Source organism: Chaetura pelagica, unplaced genomic scaffold (assembly GCF_000747805.2).
Source record: "Chaetura pelagica isolate M959 unplaced genomic scaffold, ChaPel_1.0 scaffold123, whole genome shotgun sequence".
Lineage (NCBI taxonomy): Eukaryota > Metazoa > Chordata > Aves > Apodiformes > Apodidae > Chaetura > Chaetura pelagica.
Window position 1 is genome coordinate 4,332,627 of NW_009953295.1, and position 26,479 is coordinate 4,359,105.

At 43.9% G+C, this 26,479-nt stretch overlaps 2 protein-coding genes across 2 annotated transcripts in view; both read right to left on the reverse strand.

Annotated features, from left to right (window-relative positions):
• LOC104389023 (coagulation factor X-like) overlaps positions 1–10,986 on the reverse strand; it is a 24,687-nt gene extending 13,701 nt beyond the window's left edge. Inside the window, exons 1-8 of the mRNA XM_009997965.1 lie at positions 10,917–10,986; positions 8,602–8,762; positions 8,017–8,041; positions 7,811–7,924; positions 6,822–6,962; positions 4,086–4,192; positions 3,491–3,611; positions 2,738–3,277 (exon numbers count right to left, since the gene is read on the reverse strand). Coding sequence (XP_009996267.1) covers positions 2,738–3,277; positions 3,491–3,611; positions 4,086–4,192; positions 6,822–6,962; positions 7,811–7,924; positions 8,017–8,041; positions 8,602–8,762; positions 10,917–10,986 — 1,279 coding nt within the window. The remainder of the gene's footprint in view (positions 1–2,737; positions 3,278–3,490; positions 3,612–4,085; positions 4,193–6,821; positions 6,963–7,810; positions 7,925–8,016; positions 8,042–8,601; positions 8,763–10,916) is intronic.
• Positions 10,987–20,333: 9,347 nt separating this feature from the next.
• Positions 20,334–26,479, reverse strand: part of MCF2L (MCF.2 cell line derived transforming sequence-like) — a 147,185-nt gene continuing 141,039 nt past the window's right edge. The window contains exons 28-32 of the mRNA XM_009997916.1: positions 25,152–25,226; positions 21,530–21,657; positions 20,787–20,899; positions 20,556–20,659; positions 20,334–20,428 (exon numbers count right to left, since the gene is read on the reverse strand). Of these exons, the coding sequence (XP_009996218.1) occupies positions 20,334–20,428; positions 20,556–20,659; positions 20,787–20,899; positions 21,530–21,657; positions 25,152–25,226 (515 nt within the window). The remainder of the gene's footprint in view (positions 20,429–20,555; positions 20,660–20,786; positions 20,900–21,529; positions 21,658–25,151; positions 25,227–26,479) is intronic.

Here is a 26,479-nt window from a genome sequence, read left to right on the forward strand (position 1 = left end):
GGGACGGGACGGGACGGGACGGGACGGGACGGGACGGGATGGGACGGGACGGGACGGGAGCCGGAGCCTTCACCCCTCCGGGCGGGGAGAGAGACTGAAGCCGCGTTGCTTCACCCTGCCCAGAAATAGCGGAAGCGCCGGGGAAAATCGCCGCGGGATTTCTCAGACGGGAGGTGCGGGGGGTGCCCGCTGCTGCTGAGGGTCTGGTTTTGGTTTTGTTTTGTTTAAAATCCAAGGAAGTTTTGTTTAATTGTACCTGTTATTTTGGGGCGGGAGGCGAATCGTCACTTGAATAACAAGCGCCTGCCCTAGGCTGGTCGCCCCGGCCAGAGATGGCAGCAGGGGCAAAGCCGGGGTCCCACCCCGAAAGGCTGAGAAAGCTGGGGTTGTTCAGCCTGGAGAAGAGAAGGCTCCGGGCAGATGTCGTAGCAGCCTTCCAGTACCTGAAGGGGCTACAGGAAAGCTGGGGAGAGACTTTCTGCAGGCGCTTGTAGGTGAGAGGAGAAGGGGTAATGGATCAAAGCTGGAAGAAGGGAGATTTAGGTCAGACATTAGGAGGAAATTCTTTTCTGTGAGGGTGGTGAGACACTGGCACAGGTTGCCCAGGGAAGCTGTGGCTGTTCCCTCCCTGGAGATGTTCAAGGCAGGTTGGATGGGGCTCTGAGCAACCTGATCTAATGAGAGGTGTCCCTGCCCATGCAGGGGGGTTGCAACTGGATAAACTTTAAGGTCCCTTCCAACCCCAACAAACCACTCAGTGATTCTATGAAAGCACCCAATCTCCTTGGCAGCTGCCACCCACATTTCCCACATCCCAACACCACAGCTGGCTGGCTCCCTGCTTTTGATACCCATTGCTCAGTGACCTTGGCCTGGGGATCACCAGGATCCGGTCTCCATCCTCCCTTTTTTGGGAGGTTGTCCCTCAGATGAGGTCTCTCTGCACTGTGAAGTCCATGTCTTCACTGCTTCCAGAGTCTGCTGTTGTATTAAAAACGTACGTAAAACGCAGCTTTGGTTTGGAAAAGTCACTCTGTGCAGCCATGAGTACTGGTTGTTTTCTTTCAGCGTTTTGCCCTTTTTCTGCAAGATGATGATTTGTTCTTAAATGTCAATATTTACACTGGAATGTTACAGAGAGGAAATCATCCTACAGAGCATGGAAAACCCTGAACTATTCTAGCTTGAGGGCTTTGGAGGGGTGATTTTGCAATGCTGAGTGCTTTGTCTCATTAAAAATTAGGTTTTGTTTGTTGGTCACTGCTCCTGGTTGCTGTCCTCCCTGGGAATGTGCTCTGCTGGCATATAGGCTTTCCTTTTAGGAGTAGTAAGAACCTCTGGGCTATGTTTTCATAGTGTAAGACCTCTTGTTTCTCAGGTCTCTGGAATTTGCTGCTTTTCCCCAATTTAGTTAACTACTTAGAGGAACAGTGTAGTTTTAGGTAAAGAAGCAGGTTATGGGAGTATTGCATGGTATATGTGCCATATAATGTCAATCTTTTCCCCTAATAATTTAGTGTGGTGCATTCTAAGTGTCCTACTTGCTGATAAGCTTCTCTGATTGAACTGATATCCAGCATGATTTAAATCAGTCCGAAGTGTAAGTTTTGCATAAGATACTCAAACTGTTGTCTAATCTCATGGTCAGTTTTAGCTCCCTCATTTTTTCATGCTTAGATTAGAAGGTACATTTTTTTGAATGATACAATTGATGATGTTTTCAGAGCTCTTCAGGCTCTACAGTTTATTCACTAGGGCTTTAAGGAATGGTCTTTGGCTAGTGTTCTGTAGATAGTCAGACAATTATTCTGTTCTGGCTTCAGATCTTGTGACACACAGTATGATTTAGATTATGCTGGACAGTATATTAGACAAACATTCCCTTTCCTTTGCCCTCTTCTGTATTGACAAACGTAATACCAAGGCAAAGATGAGATTAAATCAGTGGCATTCTACACCACTCATAAATACAGGGTTAAACATTACACTTAATTGCCTTAATAATAGCAGCAATGCTTGGTAGAAGAAGGCTAAAATCAAATTTTCATGGCAGACCTGTAAATGTGGAATTAACCTTTTCCCAGCTTTCTTGTCCTGGAGACTCTCTACACTTCCTCCCCCTCAAATCTACCTGTTGCCACCGCAACTGTTGGAAAAAGCTACTTTAACATAAGCTAAAACAAACACTTTTTCTATTTCTTCTGCTATTGCATTATTGCATTACAGGATCCATCAGCATGGGAAGTTGTGAAAGCCAGAAGCATAAATGTGCTTGAAAGAGATTGCATACATTTGTGGACAACAGGTTCATTCGTGACTGTTCAACCTCATGCAACTTCTGGCTCAGGAAGTCTGTACATCACTGATTACCAGAAAATGGGAGGGCAGCTGGAGGAAGAATCATGGTCTGCTTGGTGTGTTGCTGGCAGTATTTCTCCAGCATCTAGCTCTGTCCCTTAGCAGAAAGTGCATGCAGAATGAGAGGGACTCTGAGCCTGATTCGTTATAGCTGTTCTGTGCCTGCTTGACAAGACACGTAAGTTTACAAACACTACCAACAGGGAAGTTATTTTATATGTTAAAGTAGGCATTAGGCTCATTTCAAATTAGTAATAGTGGGGTGGGTGTATCACATGTATCACATATCTGAGATAACAAAGAAATGCTTCAATAGGAAAGGGGCACAGAGGGATTGAGGGACAATGACACAAACCTGGAAATGCCCTGATTCAACATCATGAGTCCATGTGCTTCTTCAACCAGTCGATGTATTTGGATACCCTTGTGTAAACCCCGTAGCTGCCTTTGACTGCACAGCCCTTTCCCCAGCTGACAATCCCAGTCAGAAACCAGGTGTTCTTGTACTTTGTAGCATGAGGTCCACCACTGTCTCCCTTGCAGGAGTCTTTAGCACCGGTCAGGTCTCCTGCACAGAACATATTCTCTGTAATATTTAGATTGGTCTCCTTTTCACATTCTTGTGTCTTTACACGTGGCAAATCAACCCTCATCAGCACATAAGAGGTGGCACCTCTGTCTAGGAGACGTCCCCATCCACTCACTGTGGAGAACTTGATGGAGGACAGCTCGTGCACTGCAAACCGTCTTTCAGGCAAGCATATTGGCACCACGTAGTCGGTGAGATTCACAGGTGTTTCCAGCCTGAGGAGGGCAATATCGTTATTCACCTGTCCAATCGTGTATCCTTCATGGATGATCATCTTGGCAACTCCACTTTCTTGCTCAGTTTTCTCATCGTCATTTATCTTGTGCTCACCTGGAAAAGTTACAAGTCGTGGGTCACGTCAGACAGCAGCTCCTTGGTTCCTCAGGAGTCTGCAGAGATGGGGGGTTTCTAATCTGACGCTTCTTAAGGACAATTCCCTTACTCTGCCAAAGCCTGCATTTTTGTCTTTGTTTCTGGTTTGCCAGGATGAGAAGCTGCCACCACAGCCACAGCTCGATAACGTGAGGAGGGGAAGATACATACCCAGTCTCACCCGAAGCTGCTTAGGATGAGTGAATTCCAAACAGTGAGCTGCAGTGACCACCCACTCTGGGGAAAGCAGGGTACCTCCACACTTTTCTACCTGGTTCTGTATTAAAAGGGCCTGCCAACATAAAAGAAATTGATGTGTCACGTTAAATGACCCAAATCTCAGTGGTCAGGTACATTGCTTCCTTCTGTCATTTCATGCAACTGCCTTTGAGATCATGGTGCTGGTTGTCTGGAGAATTTAGGAGGAGGGGGAGTCTTTCCATTGGCATTTTCTCCATCTTGTCATATAGACTCTGCCTGTTATGGCCAAGAGTCTATCCCTGGCAGTAAGGGTAAGGACTGAGGAGACAGAGGAGGTTGTGTTACCACCACTCCACTCCGATGAAAGCAGGCACTCCAGAACAAGGCTAAGGTGCATGATTGAACCAGGTGGATCATCTGGCTATGGATGAAGCAGGAATTTGGTTGTCCAGACCTGGCACATTTTATGAATTTTTAACCCAATAGATTTAAAACTATGAATTTAAGATAGTGGTTCCATAAGGAAAAAAAAAAAAAAGGCAATGAAAGATTTTTGAAAACTCACTTGCCATGGACATTCACCTGGTGGGCAAATTAAACCACCTACTATTCTTCCCTGTGCAGTTGCATTTTTTTTTGCCAGCACTGGTATTTTTCCACATGGGTATTTCACTGGAAAGAAAAAAAAAAAAAAGAAGAAAAACAAACAAACAAACCAAAGGGCAGCAAGTGTGATTTTGTTGCACTGAATTCACAGTAAAATGTGTGAGGTCTTCAGTGAAGTTATGTTAGCTGAAAAACTGGTTTCTCATCTGACAGCGTGGGTTCTTAAAAGTAATTTAAAACAGCTCAGCAGGTAGGGAGTCGTTTTGTTTGAAAAGAGCCAGAAATGCTTTTACAAATAGAGTGCAGACCCACTCAGTATCATTGACATATATTCTCCTACCACAGGAGTTTGTAAACAATACACCTGCTTAAGATTTGTGTCACCACAATGATGGTGGGCTGCAGGCTAGAGAGTAGAAATTACTCTGTCAAGCTTTGGAGCCTACATATTTTCAGGAGCCATGCTGCCTTTAACTCGTTTGTACCAAGTGTACAACATCCACAGCATGTTGAGACACAGGCTGAAGCATGGAATGTGCAGCTTGCTATCCCTTGTTTGGGTGGACCTGAAGATCATTTAAGAGCAGATCTGCTGTGCCTTCTGGTATGCCTCCTGGGAGACTGTGCCCAGTTTCCTAGGGTCCAGAGCATTATTGTTACTTCCAGACTGCATATCTCAGCTCAAGGCCCGTTTTTAGCTTGAGCAATCGTGAAGATTGGCAATAAGAGAATCAAATCTGCTGCAGTGCTGAGGAAGCCTTGGTGGTTTTAGTACATCCTTATCATAGAATTATAGAATGGCTAAGGTTGGAAGGGACCTTAAAAATCATCAGGTTCCAGCCTCCCTGCTATGAGCAGGGACACCTCACACTGGACCAGGCTGCACAAAGCCTCATCCAACCTGGTCTTAAACACCTCCAGGAACGGGGCTTCCACAACCTCCCTGGGCAACCTATTCCAGTGCCTTACTACCCTCATGGTGAAGAATTTCTTCCTGATGTCTAACCTGAATCTCCCCTCTTTCAGTTTAAAACAATTACCCCATGTCCTATCACTGCCTTCTCTGGTGAAAAGCCCCTCCCCAGCTTTCCTGTAGCCCCTTCAGGTACTGGAAGGCCTCTATACAGTCTCCCTGGAGCCTTCTCTTCTCCAGGCTGAACAGCCCCAACTCCCTCAGCCTGTCTTCATAGCAGAGGTGCTCCAGTCCTTTGGTCATCTTGGTGGCCCTTCTCTGGACCCTCTCCAACAGCTCCATGTCTTTCCTGTGCTGAGGGCACCAGAACTGTACACAGAACTCCAGGTGTGGCCTCACCAGAGCAAAGTAGAGGGGCAGAATCACCTCCCTGAACACACTTCTTTTGATGCAGCCCAGGATGCAGTTGGCCCTGACTGAACACACCATCCCTTCCAGCCAGCAATAACAAGACCACTCCGCGTTAATGCTGTGAGGAGGAGAACTCACTGCCTATCACTCTGGGAGCCAGGCCCCTGTGCTGAGTTGAATCCAAGAGCTTCATGGATCTGTAATATCCTGAACGTGCCAATTACTTCGCTGATGCAAAGGGAGCGTCAAGATTTTACAGGTATAGGCAAACAGGACAGGATCTTTGGTAGCAGCTGGTGCCAGGTCAGCATAGATGTAACACAAACCCATCCCCTCTGATGCCAGATGCAGGGCAGCACAAGTTTGGGCATTTGGAAGGGACACTTTGAGAGATGACAGAAGGACAGTGAAGGGCCTGGCAGTCTGGTTTGTCTTCTTGCAACACATGGTCAGTGCTACAGATGTTTAGGTCCCCAAAAAGCAAGTAGCAACAAATACAGCTTCCTCAGAGAGGCAGACATGCTTAAAAGCCTGTGGGGAATGTTGGTTTTATTGTTCTCAGCTTTTAACAAAAGCAGCTCCCCCATCACGTGACATTGCAGAATCTGCTAATAAGGGATAAGCACCTCACTAGACTTACTGTTTTCTAATGAAATAGCAAGCTTGTCATTATCAGTTCTATGCATGAGTGCTCCACTGAGGTGTATGTAGAAGGGCCAGTAACCCTCAGGATTACTTTGCATGCTCCCTACAGCTCTGACTGTTATTTTCATATCCCAGGGGGCTCTTTTTCACCTCTAATACAGTAATTGAAATAGACATCTACAGCAGAGTGAGGTGCCAGCTTATGTACTGGAAAAATAATTAACTTGTGGTATCCTAGTCCCAGTTGAAATTTATCTTGTTGGATGAGTAAGAGTTGTAGTGTAGTAATGTAGTGTAGCTGTAGTGTCTAGAGGAATATAAAAAGTGTCGTGGTCCTACCAAATAGGAAAGAAAAAAGAAAGATTAAGAAAAAGAATAACTTATTTTGCCTGGTTTTAATTGGCATCTTCCTATCTTGACTCCTCTCCTGACATAAATACACAATGAAATCCATCCTCACTGATACAGTGCTGCCCCAAAAATATTTTCCCCAAATATTTTACCTCTGGGGCCAGGAAGGAGGGGTCCAAAAGGCTCCCTGCTCGCTGTGCACTCTTCCTGGATTGCTTTTCTGGGGTGTCTGACCTTCCACCAGAAGCCCAAACCAACTGCTCTAAACTAGAAGAGCTGGGCAGCTGGTGGCTACGGCCCCTTGCACCCCTTCTGATGTGTATGTGTTGAGAACTTTTCTTCCAGGGCTGGCTGAGACTTGGTGTAGTGTCTTACCTTGGGGAAGGCAGGAGACGCCGTCGCTGGCCAAAGCGTAGTCGTCGGCACAGAAGCAGACGCGCCGGTCAGACTGCTGGTCAGTGCAGAACTGCTCACAGCCACCGTTGTCATACCTGCACCTCAGCCTGTCAGCCGGGGCTGGAGTCAGAAAGAGAGTATTTAGGTTTCCAAGTGCAGGTTTTGGTGCTTCACATGACTCAGTTGCAATGGGAAACGCTGACTGGGAAGCGAGGCAGCAGAGCAGATCTCTATGGTTTATGTGAGGTGGCTGCATGAAAAATGCCTTCCATTTGACAGAGCTGGATCTCTAGGGATTAGGGAGGAAAAGTCTATGCCTTAGAAACATACACCTAAAATTAATCCAGTCTGCATTGATACAGTATCTGAGCTGTCTTCAGGTGTTGAAATTGTGTGGTAACCATCATAATACATGACTGAAAAAACAGAACCATTTTGTATTTTGCCATTTGGCAGAAGGGTGCTCTGTGGTGAGTGTTGAGATGGTCTGGTTAGACTTGACAAGTGCCTAATCCTTGTCTGGGATCAGCATGTTCTGAGGGTGTAACACTGAGTATGTAATGCCCACTGAAATCAATGGGAAGACTTAACTAGACTTAACTAACCACTGACCCCTTGGACGTTGTGTGATTCTTACGCAGCGTAGTTCTCACTTACATCCTGCTCTGATCTGCTAAGCCAAAGTAACTTCAGCACTTGTGTAGGAAATAAATTCCTCATTTTCTGTCAGACCACTCAAAAAAGTCTTTTTTTTTACAAATTCATCTGAAGATATTAATTGTCTTGGTGACCTGCAGTGCCTGACTACCAGCTGGTTAGATCCATCACACGGCACTGCAGGCAGTGTGAACCATAGCTGTCACTGACAGAATGAAGCAGAATGAAAATGATTGCTGCTGTTTATCTCAATGGCTTGCATTTGAAATGATAATGACATTTTTATTTTGTTAAGCTATGCAAGAGCTGACCTATTTCACAGCTTTTCCCTTCATACTCGATGGGACAGCGACACACGTAATCCTGAAACTGGTCATCACAGCTCCCGCCGTTCTGGCAGGGGTTGGATTCACACTGGTCAGGGTCTGAAAAACATTCAGTGTCAGCTTGGCTCACGTGAAGAGCTGCAGCAGTGGGGGTGGTTTTGCAGGTGCTAGAACATCCCGAAACATCATACCAGAATAGATGTGCCAGAACTCTTTCTGGAAGAAAAAGATGTGAGATTTAATTAAAGAAAAATTAACCTAGGTTAAGTCCTACAGCCCTTGTAGCACAGGTTTTGCAGGCAGTCACAGTGATGCCTCTTGTGCCTTTATAATTCAGGACGGTTGATATCCATAAAATATCTATATTATTTCCTAGATTCTACATTATTCTCATACACCAATAGAGGAGGACACTGTGTAATACACACAAATAGGTTATCCGTCAATAACCTCTGGATAGCAGAGGTGGGATTGACTGAAACAGACGTTGCACAAGACAATAATTTCAGGTATTGTCAGGCCAGGAGTTACTGGGAGCCTGGGGAGATGACTTAGGGAGCAGGAACTTTCCCAACGTCTCCCAGATTGGTACTGCCTGGGGGGGCCCCTCCTGCAACTCACTCCTGTGGTGCGTGCCCCTATAAGTGTAAGAGAAAGGTGCAGACAGCAAGACAGAGAGTGCTTTTTTGCTGTCCCTGTTGAAAGTGACAAAGCACACCCTTGAGTAGTGGGAGCCCACGGGGCAGTGAGCGCTCGCCCAGCCTGGTGTTACTTACCGTCCTTTCGTCGTCATGGTAAATCTCTCTCGCTTCCTCAAAGGAACACTTTTCTTCCATGCATTCTCGCTCCAGTGACCCCAGTTTTATCTCTTCGAAGAAGCTGTTGGCTCGTCTTTTCCTTTGCAAAATGCTGCTTGCCTCTTCTTTCTTTAGAAAGACTGAAAAACAGGGGCGTGCTCTGTTTGCCCGACAGCCGCGCTCCCTGGGGAGGGAGGACAGGGGTGCCGCTTCCCCAGAAACCTTTCCTGCCCCTTGAGCTTTTCCTGAGACCCTTTAGAAAAGAAATGGGTAAATGTGGGAGAGCCTCCTTTCACCGCCTGCCTCTCAGGTGAAGTGGCAGCACACGAGCTGAAGGCCACAGCCTGAAGGGAGGTGGCAAAGCTGCACCAGTGTGGTGTGTCGTTGGCTCCTGGAGCACCATCGCGCGTCTCAGCACACGCAGCCCCATTTCTTTCAGGTGTAGCGGCTGAGAAGCTCACCTAGTGCTGATGTACATGGCAACACCTGGCTTTCCCATATTTTCTACAGTAAGTCACTTGGTGGCAAGTGGACCACAATCACCTCTAACTCCCCAGCACTCCATTCCTCACCCCTGTTATCTCAGACCCTTTGGATCTGTAGAAGGGACTTATCCCACCACTACCAGACCACAGTTTTAAAACCACTGTTGGAATATGTTTATCTTTGGTTTTCTTCTGTTAAAAAGGCTATGTTAAGGTATGTAGGAAGTCTGGGCTATGCTGTTTGCATTTCCTAGTGGAGGAACCAACACCACAGGCCACAGTCACAGGGATTTTCCTCCTGTGCATTTGTGCTGTGTTTTGGAAAGACAATGGGTACATAGCTTTGACAGCAGATACCAGCAGAGCTTGCTTCCTAGAGCTATGTTGGTTTCCAGCTGACAAAAGTGTGTACTGAAAGAGCTAATGGCATTATCATCACGTTGACCTTGTTCCTGAACTTCAAGGTACAAGCACATCACACAACTATGCCCTCCCACTGTAATTCAGGATAAGGAACAAGAAGTCCCCGTGCTGTGATGTACTTTTGCTCCATGTACTACACAGCACAAGTTTTGAAACACTTCATTTTGCATTTTTTTGTCCTCCATGTCAGTGGGAAGTTCTGGAGCTTCATTACTACAATTTACATTCAGCAGTTTTAACTCTTTCATCTGGGATTCTGGGTTGAGTTGGGGATTGAGGCTGATGCATATCACCTGCCTTTCCCCCAAGACATTCTCCACTACACAACCCAGAGAGAGCAGGAGTTACCTCCTACCTGCTAGAAAGGCCCTGAGGTGGTCGCTGAAGGACAAGATTCATGTGTTCTCACCAACAAGCACCCAAACACAGGTCCTGAAGAGTCAGGTGAGGTGTCTAATCAGAACATTTGCCAAATTACATGCAAAATACTGGCAGTTTTCCCTATATTTCAAAGTTATTTGAAGAAGTAAAATATTGTGGTGACATGCATTGAATTTATCCCAGGATGCTTCATAAACATTTGTCCATTGTAGGAATGTCAGCCGGATCTGTCTGCCATAATTTCAAGTCAGGCTGTATGCATTTAATATGACTTTCTTTAAAGGCTTTTAATTAACCTTACAGTGAGACACATGGCACATGTACCAGTGCACAGGCACAGACTCTGACCGAGGAGCACGCCCGGGTGCGTGGCAGGGAACATCCTCCTGCTTTGATTTGGGTGTTCCCCACTTATTTGCATTGGAACGTGTTCGGCTTTGCTGTGTGTTTTTCCAGCTTTGTTCACTGCAATACAGGAGACCCAGTCAACGCCTGACTGGGAATCTGAAAGCACTGGGGCTGCCTTATTAATCTGAGAGATGATTTTCAAACATGTGCTGGAGCCACCAAAGAGCTACCACCTCACTGCCTTCTACCGCTGCTGGAACAGGGTGGATTCTCACCTCTTTAATTTCTCACCAGCTGAATGGCAAGCTATTGATTCTTTGCCTTGAAAAATACCACAGTTCAATAGGAAATAACAATTAAACCAAGTTCCTTTTTTCGCGTAGTGGGCAGACAGATGATGGTTTGCCTGCTGCCTGTGCAGTGAGACAACAGATTCATTTCTCAGTATAGAGGTGCTTTTCCTTGGTTGGCAAAATAAGCTCGTGGAGGCCATCACTGAGAGCAAGCAAGAGCCTCAGAATAACTAACAGACACAACCAGAGGCAGGACAAACATGCAACAGATCTCAATCAACACTTGCAATGAAAATTACATGAGAGCAACAGGAGAGAGGCCCATTGCCAGTAAACATAATTACAGCCGTATCCTGTGACATACCTGCATCCAGAGAAAGAGGAATCAGTAGCAGAAAGCAGAGAAACAAAGCCATGCACTGCCTGGAAACCATGATGAACCCTGCAAGCCAGCGTCCCAGTAGTGTATTGACATTTCAGCAAGGGCTGTTTGGCCAAAGAGCTCAGCTGCAAGTGCTCGGAGCCAGAGGAGGGGCCGGCGAGTCATGGAAACACAGATCCATGACAGCCGGGTGAGCTGAGCAGCGGAGCACATGCAAATCCTTCTCACACAAGCTGGGAGCTTGGTTTTGAAGTGTGCTCTCCTGTGCTGATGCCAACCCGGGCTTTCAATTACTATCTAAGACACCTTTTTCATGAGTAAGGTAAATGCCAGGACCCTGCATCCCTGTGACTGCCACTAATTTGGCTGCGTAGTCCTGAGCGCAGAGAGCAGTGATGGGGTATTTATCTTGAACTGGCAGTCAAGAAATGGCCTCTCAGTGCTCTGGACTATGATCAAACCCCTGACTTCTGTGTTTTTTCATTTCTCCCACAGCAGCTGAAACTGCACTTCTGGCCGAATTTGCTTGGAGATACTAATTAGCCAGCAAGAAACACCCTACACTGTTTTTCTCTGTCTTTATTGCAAGACCCAGGTGGTCTGCACAAGTTGTACCAGCTGGAAGAGGCACTGAGCTGATCCACATTATAGTTCATTAGCAACAATAGGGGTTTGAGGGGCTGATCTGCAGGCAGTATTTTATCTGGAACATAAGCTGTCCTCTTGTTTAATGGAAATCAATTAATGGCATCAGACTAGAGACCTGACAACATTCTTGGAGAAATATTTGTTTAAGATAGCAGTGAGGTAAAGAGCATGTTTGCCTATGAGAAGTGAAGCCTGAGGGCTGGAGTATTTTCCAGGCCGTTCTCCCCATCCTGTGTGGAAAGGAAGGGGGGTCAGCTCTGCATCTGAACACCACAGCAGAGGAAAGCAATAGCTGGGTTTTTTCTTTGCTGCCAAAGCTCAGCATAGCTCCCTGCAGAAGTTATGGTTCCTCAGGAGAGCCAGGCTGTCAGCTGTTCCTCACATGCAGCCCTGTTATTTAGTGGTGGAGCACACAGCTGGACATCCTGCTTTGAAATGGCTTTCCCAAGAGTTGGCATCTGGGTATTGCTCTGGATCGCAGCCTGACTAATTCCCAGCAGCCCATTGCCTGGGACACTCAAGGAGGGGTGGCAGGTCATGTCCCAGGACAGAGGAAGGAGGCCAGTTACTGGTGTACAAAAGGAGTTACAGCAGTCCCACGATGTCCCTGTCTGCTTTGGTAAGAACCCTCTCCACACCCCGTAGCCTCCTCAGTCTGCTTGCCTAAGGCAGTGAGTTGAAAATAGCAAGAGCATGTTCAGCTTAGCAAGACCAAAGCTAAGCTTGTTGGAGCTGCTTGAAAATTTCTTTGTCTCATCTTCTTGAGGAAAGATCTGTGCCCACCTATTTGAATGAGTCACTCAGATCAGAGCAGGAGGCTGTGCCTCCCGTACCTGAGGCCAGCCTGGCTCTGCACCCACTGCCCCCCCCAGCCACGATTCCTTAGGCTGGGTGGGAATCTCCCTGCCAGGGAGGGTGGGATGGCTGCCACTCCGTAGCAGCATGGCAGCACCTCTGCCCCACAGCTCCCCTGTGCTTTCTTGTCTTCTTCTTTCCTAGTGCTCAGATCCTGTCCATCTTTCAGGTCTGATTTGCCTTCTGTTTTCCTTCCTCCACTGTCATCCCTTAAGCATGAAAGATTTTGCTTTTACCACCTGGGAACACAGCCAAACACTATTTTTAGAGCCCGGGGAGAAGCCCAAGTGCTGTGAACAACAGTCAGTTCACATGTGGACAGCCTTTCCTCCAAGAAAAATTAATGCAGTTAGGTTTCATCATGGATGACAGGGATGACCATGCCCATGAGGAGGGTCACTGCGGATTCAGCAGTCCCAGGATTTCATTCCATTTCTGCTTATGAACTTCATATTCACAGGTCTCATCTCAAAGTTTTCTCACTAACTTCAGCCAGGCTCTATCTTTGGCTAAAGAGCTCTGTTTTTAAATAAGAGCTCCTCTTCCTTATTGTCTTACACTTCAGCCAGCAAAGCAAATGTCACTTGTTTAGATTTTCTTCCCCAGAAGATCTCTAAGTCATACATTGTTTTTCTTGTGTGGTCTTGCTGCAGTTCATGAGAGTAGTCCTGATAATTCTGCTCTATAAATCTCCTTGCCAGTGCAGGCTTCTGCCTTGGCTAATGTTTTCTGAGCAATTCCAAGAAAAATATTAACATAAACATGCATCCCTGTTGCTCATGGTGCTACTAGAATCAGTCTGGGGACAGCTGTTCAGAAAATATGATTTTTTCATGTATGTTTTGGATGTCCCAAAGTTGCTTTATTTAAAAAAAAAAAAAAAGGTAAAAAATTAAACATAAAAAATGTTAACAATATGAAATAAAAAATCTAAAGCAGAAACAGTAGCCTGGAAGACATGAATTGATGTCTCAGAACATACTGTTCTTGATTCTTGTTTTGTTTCCTACTGAAATTTTTTGAAGAAAAACTCTTACATTTTTAGTTTCGTATTTTGGGTGGAAGGAGGAGACAGGTATGGAAGCTTTTGGAAACTGTGCAACTTAATTTGATCCCAAGGGTCACTGGACATTTAAACATGAGTTTTCTAGTCAGCGCTTAGGAACAACTTTTAAAAAATAAATTAATGATTTGTATTTCAAACAGGCCATAAAAGATCATTTGAGTAAGTTGACAAGGCTGTGTCTAGGTGAGAAAGGTTTATCAACAAGCTGCCTTGTGAATTTATGGAAAATTCTAATTAAACTTCTAATAACAATTGTAACTTGCCATCATTCATTTATCCAACTAATTAAAAGAAAACCAAGCCTGTGATCAAGGTAACAATTCCCTATTTCTGTTCTATTAACCTATAAACATGTGAATATCATGCCACAAAAGCTGTAAAACAAATTATTTACTCTTTGGACCTCAAAAGAGACTAATTTCTTTCCAGGAGAAAATTACTCAGCTTGTTGACTGAGTTCTGTATCCCTATAGAGCAAGTATTTTCATAAAGAGAAAGTAGAAGATGGGGGGATAATATTTTTTAGAAATTCTTTGTAACCAGCTCTGAATACAAGTGCTTAACATTTTAATTTTCATCTTGATGTGGGTTATTTCTTCTTCTTCTTTTGCTGCCTGAGGAGAGAAGGGTATCTGAAGATAATAATAAAGGAAATAAAAGACAGAAAAATTAGATTTAAAGTAAAGGCAGCATGCCCCAAAGTTTGTTTATGCCACCTGTCTCAGTTGGTAATGAGAGATACTATCTCTACTGCAGCCCTTCTGACTGTGTCCTCATACCATCACAGCTGCAGCAGCACCAATGGCAAAGTCTTTTAAATGCAGCTGGGACTTCACTGTCTTGTCAATGGATGTGAAACAAGTAAATACCAAAACCTGAAAAGTGAGTGATTAATCACTTCAATTGGTTTGTCAAAGGTAGTATTTCAGCAAGGAACTGCACTAATCTTTCACTAAACCTTTCAGAACCAAAAGGCAAATCTTGATCCTTGATTTTCTACCACCATCTTTAGGCTGCTGCTGGTACAGGCAGTGGCAGCTGCAGCAGGACTTGGGAGAGGTGCAAAGATGCCCAGTGAGCTTATTTTAGTACAGCAGCACCTCTTCTTGTATATACAGGGCTCTTATTGCTGTAGGGACTCACTGATTGCAGGGTATTTGGGCCTGTCTCTGCAGGGTCAGAGCTGGGAGAGCTGCTCATGGTTTGCCTTTGACCCAGCCTCTCTTGGCACAGGGCTGAGGGACTCATCTTCTTGCTGCACTGCTGGGCTAGATAAGGAAACACGGTCACACTGTCTTGCAGTCTGCTTTTTATGTACACCACAGTGCTTTTTTTTTTTTTTTTTCTCTTGAGGATTTGTCTAGGCCTAACACTGCCCCCAGATTTCTCAGGCTTGAGCTTTGGGTGAGGGTGCTTCCCTGTGAATGCCCTTTGGACTAAGGAAAATGGTTGGAGCCCACAGACATTATGGGGGTGTTTGTTTATTTATTTATGTGTGACAAAATAGTCAAGTTGTGGCTGCCCTAACCCTGGAATTGTTCAAGGCCAGGTTGGGTGAGACACTGAGTAACTTGGTCTAGTGGGAGGTGTCCATGCCCATGCAGAGGACTTGAAACTAGATGATCTTTAAAGGTCCCTTCCAACCCAAACCATTCCATGATTCTGTATTTTGAGCTAACCACGTACAACATGAGCAGCCAAGGGAGGGAATGACTGCCAAGCAGTAGTACTGGCCTTACCCACACTCCAGAAGAGCCTTCCTGGGCACCCCATGCCTGCTGCCTTTGGAGGCCATCCCTGGCAGGGACATGGCAGAAACTGTGGCCACAGGAGCGAGTGTGGCTGTTACCACTCGGGGGGGGAATACTGTGTCTGTTCTGGGAGCTGATCAGGCCAAAAACTGCCAGGAGAAAGGTGAGGGGAATAACTGAGTCACTCCCTGGAGCTGGCAAGACCAAGGATGCAGCACTGCTGAGGCAGCAGGGGAGCAGAGAAGGTAGTTTGCTGCTGGACTGGCAGCAGCTCCATGCAGCTTCTGCTTCAGGGTGTGACACGCAGCATTTTTTCAAGTCAAAATGTCTTTGTGCCCTGGGCTCCTCACCCCACTGTACCTACCAACCAGCCCCATGTGCTCCCCTCAGAAATTAACCCACCTGCTCTCTGTTCTTACCTCTCTGCCTTTTGGTCTCTGGCTGACATGTTACAGCCCCTTGCCCCACAGCATCCTGCCAGCCAGCCAGTTCCCTGCCATACATCCACGTCCAGGATGGAACAACCAGCAGCTGCTTGAGTGCCTGGCCAGGGTGCAAAGGAGCCTGTGGTGGGGCCCACTTGTGGTGGGCTGGGTGCCAAATGTCACTTATACACTTACACCTTTCAGCAATGCTGGGCAACACCAGCTCCAGTTAAATGAAAAGGAAAGAGGCATTAAGTGAACTGACAGCCAGTTTGGAAAACAAGGTCATCCCCTGAGTGCAGTTACATACTTTTCCTTAAAACCACATTTACTCAGCTGGATTATTCACAGAGAGGTGGCAGCTGAGTTTCTGCTTGTGCAGGGGATGATCCACAGAGAAAGCAGGGAGAAAGAGAAGGAAACAAAAAAGTCTGAGCAAGAGCCAGGTAACTGGGGGCTCAGGCAGCTGTGGCTGATGGGCAGGGACAGCACTGCCAGCAGGGGCAGCACTGCCAGCTGGGGCAAGAGGGAGACAAGGCAGCCCTGGTGCTCAAGAGAGCAGGCTGAGACGTAGGGCAGCAGGTACCTCCTGGTAGAATAGCAGGGGGTCTGGAGTAAAAGGCTGGATTTCCTGAGGAGCCAGCATCTGCAGGATATCAACACAAAAGGCAGTTGCAGAGAGCTACAGAAGCAGGTTGCAATAGCGGTGGCCCAGGGAAGAAGGGGAAAAATTGTAAGTATATTGAGTAGCATTTAGAGAGGGCTTCTGGAAGTTGTCTGAAACAAAGTAGGTGGAGCACATCTAATACCTTTGCCAAAGGCCTTGGGTTGCCCTCCTGCCTCACCCTGGGTGCTTGTGAGGGCAGGAGAAGCTATTTATCAAGTGCTTTCCTATTGCAGGTCAGAAAACTATCTCACCCTCTGAAGGTCTTTACATAACCATTCATTTCTTTCCGCCTGCTTACAGGTCTCTGAAGGGATCTCCTCTTTCTCTTTCTTAACAGCTGTTAAAATACAGTTATAAACAAGTTATAATAAAGTAATAAACAAGTTATTCCTAACGTGGCCATCAGAACTTATATGCTACCTATCCATGTCCTTTCAAATTAAAGCCTAGAGAAGCTACTGCAACAGCTAAACATTTTATTGTGATAATATGGTATCTAAGACACAGTTTACACCAAATCTTAAGGGACAAAAGAATCTGGCTTTTCTATTCCTGCTTCCTAAGTTAAGGGTATTTGGGCAGCTCCTTCACACCAGGCAGGTATGGCACTCACCCACACAAATCTAGGGAGACTGTTGATTCTGGGGGCTTGTGTGGATACTCCAAACTTCACAGGGTAGATTGTAACAACCATCTGATGTATGATATTGAAGAGGAATGGGAGTGTCTGTCACTTTGAGGTAAGTGATGTAAATGAGTTATGTTCCAAAGTCCTCAGTCCTGCTCAATGACAACATCTATGCAGAATGGAGAAAGGGTTTTATACTCCAACTAGCAAACTGCTTCTATATAAAGGAAAGACTGTGCTCCAACTTTGAGGGAGCTATCTAGGGTATAAGAAACCCAAGATGAGTCCATAGTGTTTGCAATAGCAAATTAACATAATTACAATTATAAAGGGAGAAATAATTATTAGGTTTTTATGTAGAAAATTCTTTACTAAGGTGAATCTGGGCTGGAATTCTTTCATTCTTTTGCTCTAAAAAGTATGATGTGGCTCTGCTCAGAAAGGCTGGACCTCCTTTTGCTCAGAGAATTAGAACTACCTACTACAGAGGTAGCTGTTAACAAGAGTAAAGAAAAGCAATCAAATCCCAGTAACAGCTCAGCTGGATTGTGTCAATGCACATGGCCACCAGCTCAGCCCAGATCACTCCAGTCAGTGTGAAATTCACCTCCTGCCATGGCATGATGGTCCTTAAAGACATTAATCAGTGAATGCTCAGAGGTGTTCCTCTTCAGGAAGAGTGAATGTGGTTTCTTGTTTCGCACCCAGCTGCAAGTGTTGCCAGACACAGACCTCCACCAGGAACAGGATCAAGAGGAGCGTGTGTACAGCAGTAGGGGAACCATGTGATACACAGCTTTCTTAGGGAGAACCCAACAGAGATGTGTCATCTTTCAAAAAAGGTGTGTGGGAGAAAGGGAATCAATCTGATTAGCTGGCACTGGCTTTCACTTTTTAACTGCAGACATGCTTTAATTGCTCAGGGCCAGGTAAGTGAGATAGGATCACAAAGGTAAAACAGTATTTTCCTGAGATGGTCCAGAATGAGTAGACAAAGGATTTGAACACATAAACCCTGACAAGAACCTCATTTTCTAGGCTTGCAACAGCTAGACATAGCTGGTTTTCTGTCAAAAATCCTTCAGCCTGCCTGTTTTTATACAATACCAGTAAGAAGCTTTTAGGACTGTGATACAAAGTAAAACACAGAGCATGTCTATATAAAGGCATTCAGCAAGAAGTGCTGAAATTTATTCAAATTTTCATAATTACAATAGAGGCCTCAGACTTTGAGCTTCTAATTCACAACAGCAGTAAAAAAGGAAATGGTGAAATGGGTTGTATTAAAGTGCAACGATGTGGAGAAAACCATTGAAATAACATAAATGAAGCCGTGAGGAGAAAAGAAAGGACAGTCTCATCCTAGCAATGACAGCAATATATAAGAAAATTATGTTACAGATAATTTACAAAATAACTTACATAGATGAAGATAAGCTGAGTCTCATGTTGCCATTCCATTGTTAAATATCAGACTAAGTATTCCCGGTCAGCACAGTATGATATGGGATAATTAAACAAAGATCAGAGGATTTCTGCGTTGGAACAGATGCCTGAATAAAACCCTGATCAGCCTTTATATTGCAGTATTGCAAGAAATCTAAGTATGAATTGTAAAGTGACACATTCAGCAGCATGAGGACTATAAATACATCTTTCTTTTACATTGATACATTATATCTACACACATATACATATCTAGACACACCTACATATACACACAAGCACATAGATGCACATATATATGTGCATAAATATATGTGTGTGTGTATATGTTTCAGTTTGTACTGACCGTGGTCAGCTGCATTTTGATTGCGTCTGGGTAAGGTTTCTCTTGCAACTCTTTAGAGTATCTGTTGTTTAAGTTTCCTAAACTGCAGGTTCTAAAATAAAAAATTCTGGCACAAAAATGGACTTCAGGGCTCAGCTGTCAGAGGGTCTGATGGTTAACAGCAGTTCTTGCTGACATAATCTGCTGTGCTTAGTGCTTTTGAAAAATTATGGTCTTAATGCCCATGCTAATTTTAAGTAATATGGTACATGAATCAGTTAAAAACCTGGTTTTATGGAAGTTAAAATATTTGGGAGATGGACAGGAACGAATACAGTATTCCATTCATGCACACAGTTTGGGACTGTTTGTAAGGATGATGTGTAAAGAACTTAAGGGAAGGTGAAAATTTACAACAGTGGCTTACATCACACCTTGAAAAACGGCAAGTTTAGCACTACACTTCCTTTAAAAAAAGTTAAAATACTAGTCTGTAGCCTAGGTCTGACTCTTTTCTAATCAAGGCTTTTTGTTGTTGCCTTTTGTTTGTTTTCTTGGTTTTTCTTCCCATGCTCCCCTTTTATAGAAAAATTGTGTTTTTTTCTTTTAATAAATCTGCAACAAACACTACTGACTAAAATTACCTTGGGTTGCCAGCCCTCATAGGTTTGTTTGAAGGAAGGCTGTTGACCCATAGTGCAGCCACAAAAGTTATCTCTCCCTGTAACTGCATGTTGATTGTGAGAGCTGAAGGTCACTGTGCAATTACCACTTAATTAACAAATCATTTAGTGAATAAGAATATTTGTGTTTCATTCTGCTTCTACATAAAGATACTGTTAAATTGCCAAGGCTATGTAAACACAGTGATCGTGGTAAACAATTTGCTTGTGAGGCCAAAATGCCTCAGAAAACAGCTGTTTCATTGCACACATTATTAAAAGGTCAGGAAGGATAAAAAAGTATTTTCTTCTGATGCAGCTAGGGTCAGTGAATTGGTCATGTCTGCATCCTAGTCTCCAGGGAGCAGGAGAATGTCCTGGAGACTCCAGGCTAAACCAAACCTTCCTGGTCACTGTAAGAGTCCCACTCACTGCACTGACCGAGGTATGTCCTTGGAGAAAGGGTTTTTGTGGGAAGAGAAATTGTAAACTCAGATTTTTTTTCCACATACCTATCCTGTACAGTGATTGCTGTGTTACTGGTTTACAATGAGGATTTAGCACTGAACACATTTTGTTTGCTTACACTCAGATTCTGGCTGTTACGAAATTACACAGTTCTGCAGAAACCTGATTGTGTATCAGTAAGAAAATGTGTTTTATGCTAACAGCTCTGCAGCTTCAGACTTTGGAGCAGAAGCCTCTACAAGACCTTATTTCAAATTGTTTAACTTCATTTACAACTTCACATTCCATGCACTTTTCATTGGGATCTTCTGGGAGAACCTGTAAAAATCATCAGTGGAAATACTCAGAGCTGGCAACAGGGAACTGGTGGCTCTCCACTGAAGTCCAACGTCCAGAACGCTGCACAAAGTCACAAACTCTGAATTTACCTTCCATGGAGGTGAGGTGAAAATTTCACATTAGCCCTTAATGTCCGAGAAGCTGGTGCTGCTGACATTGCAGCTATCACTGCAACTTGATGATGTGCTCAAAGTGCTGGAGGCAGTGCCTGATTCTGGGAAAGGGAAAAAAAAAAATAAATAAAGAGAAGAAAATATAACACAGATGTTTTTTTTCACAACTTTCTTTCATTATAGGAATCTTCAGAGGGACAATAATCTTGTTTATAATAAATAGCTTACCAGAGCTACTTAAAGATTGAGCTGATTTTGAATTGCCGATGAGCATCAGCAGATTGTTTGCTGGGATCCAACCTTCTCTGCCAGTGCTCAGGTTCTTTACATACCTAAAAAATTAAGGGGAAAAAAAAAAAAGGCAAATTGCTTGAATTAATGCCTTTGAAAGTTTTGCCCTAAACATCTGCCTTCCAAATAGTTCTGCATATAAATATTTGCAAACACAGATCTTCATACCAAAGTCCATCCTCCCCTTCACGAATCAGTTGAACCAGATCTCCACTTTTCACTGTAAATTCTTCAGAAACTCCTTTTTCATAATCAGTCACAACTGTATATTTACCAGGAGTCTAAATGCACACAGATGAAAAACAAATTATTTCTATTGAGTACTTAAAGACACATTGCAGATTTTGTTACAGAAACTACAGTACTTTTCTTTCTGGTGCACATACATGCTGAAGACAGTGTAAATATAGATACTGAGAAGCAGGAAAACTTTGCTGTTCAGTTACAGGCAAATTCCATACATGAATTCTCACATCCTGAAAAACTCAGTGAATTGTTTCCATTTGAGTATTAATTCAAATCTCTACTAAAAAAACCCTAAACAACAAAGCCAACCACAAAAACCCCCAGGCCCCTAACCAAACTGGCAACCTAGGGACACAATGTGTGTCTGCAAGTCTGTTGGCATGGCAGTTGAGGATGTCCTTACTTTCCTGCTGTACTATGGCATAAGCAGTCATGGTCTCACTAGTCTGTGGGTACACAAAGGCACAAATGGACCTTCCCAAGGTACAAACACAGGGCTGATTTAAAATAAGGGGTTATTTTCCATTCCCCTAGGAGTTTTGCCCAGCTGAGGATTTTAAGGCAGACACTGCTTCCTGCAAGCTTCAACATCATTCCTATGCACTGCCACACACAGTGTATTCACTAACATTTCCTTAGCTTAGTAGGAAAACATTTCTGGTTACCAGCTTCATCTCGCCTCCCCCTCCTCCTCCTTCTTCCTCCGCATCCGATGAATTCAGCGGATCTTCAGCACTAGACCAGCCGTCATTTTCTTCAGACGCATCAAGAGAATGAGAGGTTTTAGCCCAACCTTGAGGAACAAACAGCTGATGGTTAACTTTGCAGCAGCGAGCCACTGCCTGGGAAAAATGTTCTTCCTACTGAAAAACTCTTAAGTGATCAACACAAACTGGAGGAAAACTGTACACAAGGAAGTTGTCACATCCACTGGGTGAAATTCACAGCTGGCAAAAGTTGGCCTGTTTCCATCAGAGTAAGTGGAGTTGTGACCATGCACAGAAGTGAATTTGGCCCTTTGGGTTTATATTGAGGGAAACAGATAGAAAGAATGCAAACTCCCAACTAAGAAGCAAACTATGAACAATGGACAGATACTCTCTTTCTGGGGAGGAGGCAGAAGACAGGAATGTACACTTTGTGGGAAAGAAGATGAACACACAGGGTTGTCACCCAAAGCAACCTCAACCATCTGCTGGAACAAGGAACTGATGCACATTGCCTCTTTCAAAATCTTGAGCTCTTAGAGGTATCAAGAAATTCAACACAAGATACAGGCACTTTGTGCTTCACCTGATGAGGCAGCTTATTATTTATGGGTATTTAGGCTGACACAAGGATCCTTAATCATGCTGATTTATCTTGGTGTTAAGTCCCTGCACCAAATGCCACAAGAACAATCTTCTGCCTGTCATTTAGTGCAAAGTATTCCTTTTTCTCTCTCCTGAAGCATTTCATTTATTTACAAAGCTGAATCATAGCCAGAATGCACTAGATCTTTTTCCAAATAAAACTACAGTACAGTTTACTAGTGGTATGCTTTTTACTGAGGTCAGCAGCTGCTAATAAAAGTGTCAAGCTTGTAACGAAAAGAAGCCATCATAAAAGAGACAAATATTTTATAAGTAGATCTTGGTTCAAGCCAAATGGTAACAAGAACGAAACTCAATTGAAAGAATGGAAGGAAAAACAAACCTTCCAACTTTTATGTACCTATTAGTTAAGCTGAGAAAGCACCAGCATTTTTTGCTCTTCACTGCTTCTAAGGCATTTGTCGCATGGCTAGGAACAAAACCTGACTGTCATCAGAGTAAAGCCAAAGCAACCTAAGAATCATAGAAAGAAATCATACCAGAACACACCAAAGAGTGGAACTTTTACCTCGCCTGCGCTGCTGGGTGACCTGCACAAGGTTAGAAGTACTGAGCCATTTGGCCCTGTCCAAGGTTAACAATGAACTTCCATCTGTGAAGAAACTGAAAAATAAATTCCTGCTGTATCCATGCAAATTTACTTGGAAGCTCCCATCTTATAGCTGGCTCGTGGGATGCAGCTGAAACCTTTTCCATTAATTCCAAGTTAAGAACAATGCAACAAAACCCCACTTGGTTTCTTCTGATTGTTCCAAGCTCTAATTAGGAACAGAACCAATGAGTTACACAAAAGAAAAAGTTAAATTGTCATACTCAGTGGCCTGCTCATCTGGAACATTCTGGGTAACAATTCTTGTTCTTCAGCCTCTTTCTTTTCATATCTTGTGAGGATGTGGGTAAGAGCAGACCTGCCTGATCCTGCCACAGCAGCAGTATTCCTCTTACAGGCTGGCACTCTACCATTAACAAGTCCATACAAAAGCTCATCTGATCCTGACCAGGGAGAAGAAATGGTGACTGTGGTCATACTCATATTAGCTAACTACAGGCATCAACATTATGCACTCACATTCAATGTGCATGTGAGCATCCTGCACTTTGTGACTAAACTGGAGGTCCCTGTAAGGGTGGAAAATGTCAGCAAATGTCAGACAGTCTTGAGAAAAGGCAAGGTCATGCAGACATGAGCTTAGATTCGATGGTGCCAGGAAAACTAAGAACTCTTTAACCACTTCTCCACAGAAATGGGCCCACAGGTTTCTTCACAGAGGTAAGATCTACTTGCAAGATGTGATTCTCTCACCAATTCATTTTCCTTGAGCTCATTGGGATGCAAGTCAGAGTGACATAGCAGTGAAATGAGCAGGGGCAATGTGCTCCTCTCTGGGGAGCTGTGACCATTCCCTGGTGCAGTTCCATCCTGAAGTGAAAGCTCAACTGCCTGCTTATCCCTCTTTGAGTTGGGAAAGAAGAGTCGGAAGTGTCAAAAAAAGAGATTGGAAGGTGCAAGACAGGGAAGTTAGTATTTAGAAACATGCAAGAATGTAAGTTCAAGGGCAGGTTGGATGGGGCTCTGAGAAACCTGATCTAGTTGGAGGTGCCCCTGCCAATGCAGGGGTGTTCAATCTAGACAATCTTTTAAGGTCCCTTCCAACCCAAACCATTCTGTAATGATTCTATTATATGTTTTCAATTCATTTACTTGGTTCAGTATTTTCATAAAGCAAGAGGCTGCCAGGCGGGACAATGAATCAGACAAATCTGTTCTAAGGACTCAACAATTTCAGGGTAAATTAGCAATGATCAAGGACTCTCCACCCTGGAAAATTCCAGAATCCATGGAAAAAGCCACAAAACACCCTTTGCTTTCTGACAGCATTTTCAGGCCTTCTGGAATTCCATGGTACCTGGAGATCTCAGAAATTTAACTTCTACCTGCAGAAAAACTAACCTTGTAGAGTTTCTGCACGTGTCTGACCTGGGATTATGTTGCCTGCTGCTCAAACAAGGTGAACAGTGTTGCATCAATTTTTGCTAGCACAGGAACTGAACCTGCATTGTTTCCACAGGTGAAACAAAGACAAAGGCTGTGAAAACTTGGAAATGAGTATGATGGTAGGGCTTGAAACACCTTCATCTTTAGAATAATATTTTCTATAGGAGATGGAGGTGGGCAAAGAGTTATGAAGAGAGGGACTGTTCTGCTTGTACTCTTGACTAGCCCCAGGGGCTTGTACTCAAGCCTTCACCAACAACCTTGCTGGTTAGAAATTGGACATTCAACCAAAATGCTTTTTTATTCTTTGCTTAGCTGTGGGTTGGGATGATAGGAGGGCAAACTGCTACAAGACGTTCAGTTAAATCATCTGGGGTTCATAGAGTGGTTAAAATAGCCTACTATCACCCAAAGAAACACGTTACAGGTCTGTGTCTACAATAATAAATGCAGATATAAAATGGAAATTTCACATGATAGGGATGATCCCCACTCTGCCTAGATTACATGCATTATGGATTGATTTGTTTTTTCCTTTTTTAAAAGTTAAATCCTCTCACAAGAGGCACAGTGATAGGATGATGCTAACTGGAAAACCATGTGTCCCAAAGCACTGTAGTTCCATTAAACATCCAGCTTCTGGTTATTTCTTCAGCAGAACATCCCTTTCCCACTGCCCTCTCCCAAAAACTAGCTTGCCATATGCGACTTTACTCAATGCCAAGGTAAAACTTCAAGCAGTTGTGCTATGAAAAACAGTATATGCAGAAACTGACAGACCCACTTGGAAAAGCTCAGCTGATAACAAAATCACTGCACACAACAGCATCATACAGGTATCCCCAGTGCTCTGAATGTAACGTCATACAGGAGGGATGTGTGGATAGTTGTGGAGCACAAGATGTCGTATCACTCTACCTCTTAAACCAAAAGGAGTTGGGTCACTCACTACTTCATGCCGTTTAGCTTTTTTGTCAGGACTGGTAGGAGAAGCTGCAGGAGGATGAATAGGCAAAAAACACAGAAGAGAGATATTGAAGAACTGGAAAAAAGAGAATAGGTGGGTTGCATGCTAAATACCTTTGAGTTTACACTGGAAAACAAATAGATTTCTGTAATCACTCCAATTTGAGCCATCACTGGTCAATTACAGCGAAAGGAATTCATTATTTATATTTAGTTATTTGAAGATAATTTGACAAATATGTTTTACAGTAATAGATGGAAGTATATGTAAACTTTTCTAAGTGAACTAGACATCAACTGAATACAACTAATTTCAATTTTAGACAAACATTACCAAATTTATACAATTAATTCTACATTTATCTAGTGCTACAGCAATACCTGGTCCTGTAAGAAGGATCATTGGCAATGTCTGGCTTTTAGCAGAAGAAGATGGAGTTTCTGTCAAGGCAAGCATGGGATATTAGTGCTCACCTCATTAGCATTAGATACACAACCCCAGAGTCTCTCCAGAAAGAACTCAAAGGTAATGAGGTTTTTTAAATGCATTCTTAAAAGCTGCTTGGAAAAAATAAATCATGCTCTTAAACAAGTGCAATCATCTTAATGCACTTCAGACTGCTGAAAAACAGCAGCTCAAAGCACAAAGTGAATGTACCAGCAGTGTGGTTACTTGGCAGGAGGAAGCAAGAAAGGTCTCAGACTCCTGTTGTCTGTTTTAGAAAAAAAAAAAAAAAAGTAAAGACCATTTCTGGAAGCATAAGGAAACTTTGATCTATGTGTGTATCCAGCAAAATAACATTGTCATACACATTTTGCTGTAGTCATGCTTTAGGAGTTCTGTTAGTAAGGATGCTAATATAGAAATACCCTAAAAACCATGACTCCTTTCTGCCAAGTACAGGTGCATTTGGGGCAGATCCACTGAAGCTAGAAGCAGGCCAGGTGTCTGATCTGAAGAAAACTAACTTACTGTATGATTCCTACAGGAATGGAGCACTATAAACTCCTTCCTTGGCTTTGATAGTTAAGACTGGAGGTGTTGGAAATGGCACTCCTTCCCTTGCACCTCCAGCAGCTCCACTTCTCCCAGCTGTATCTCCCTCTCCCACTCTGGAGCTAGTTTTTCCTGAAATCTCCCTGTCAGGGTCAGTGACTCAGAAACCTGGCTTACACTTAGGAGACCAAGCTACTCCATACACTGAAAACCTGTTAGATTACATACACACACACGCACAGAGATATGCTTCAATTACAGCCTTCAACAGAAAACAATCTAG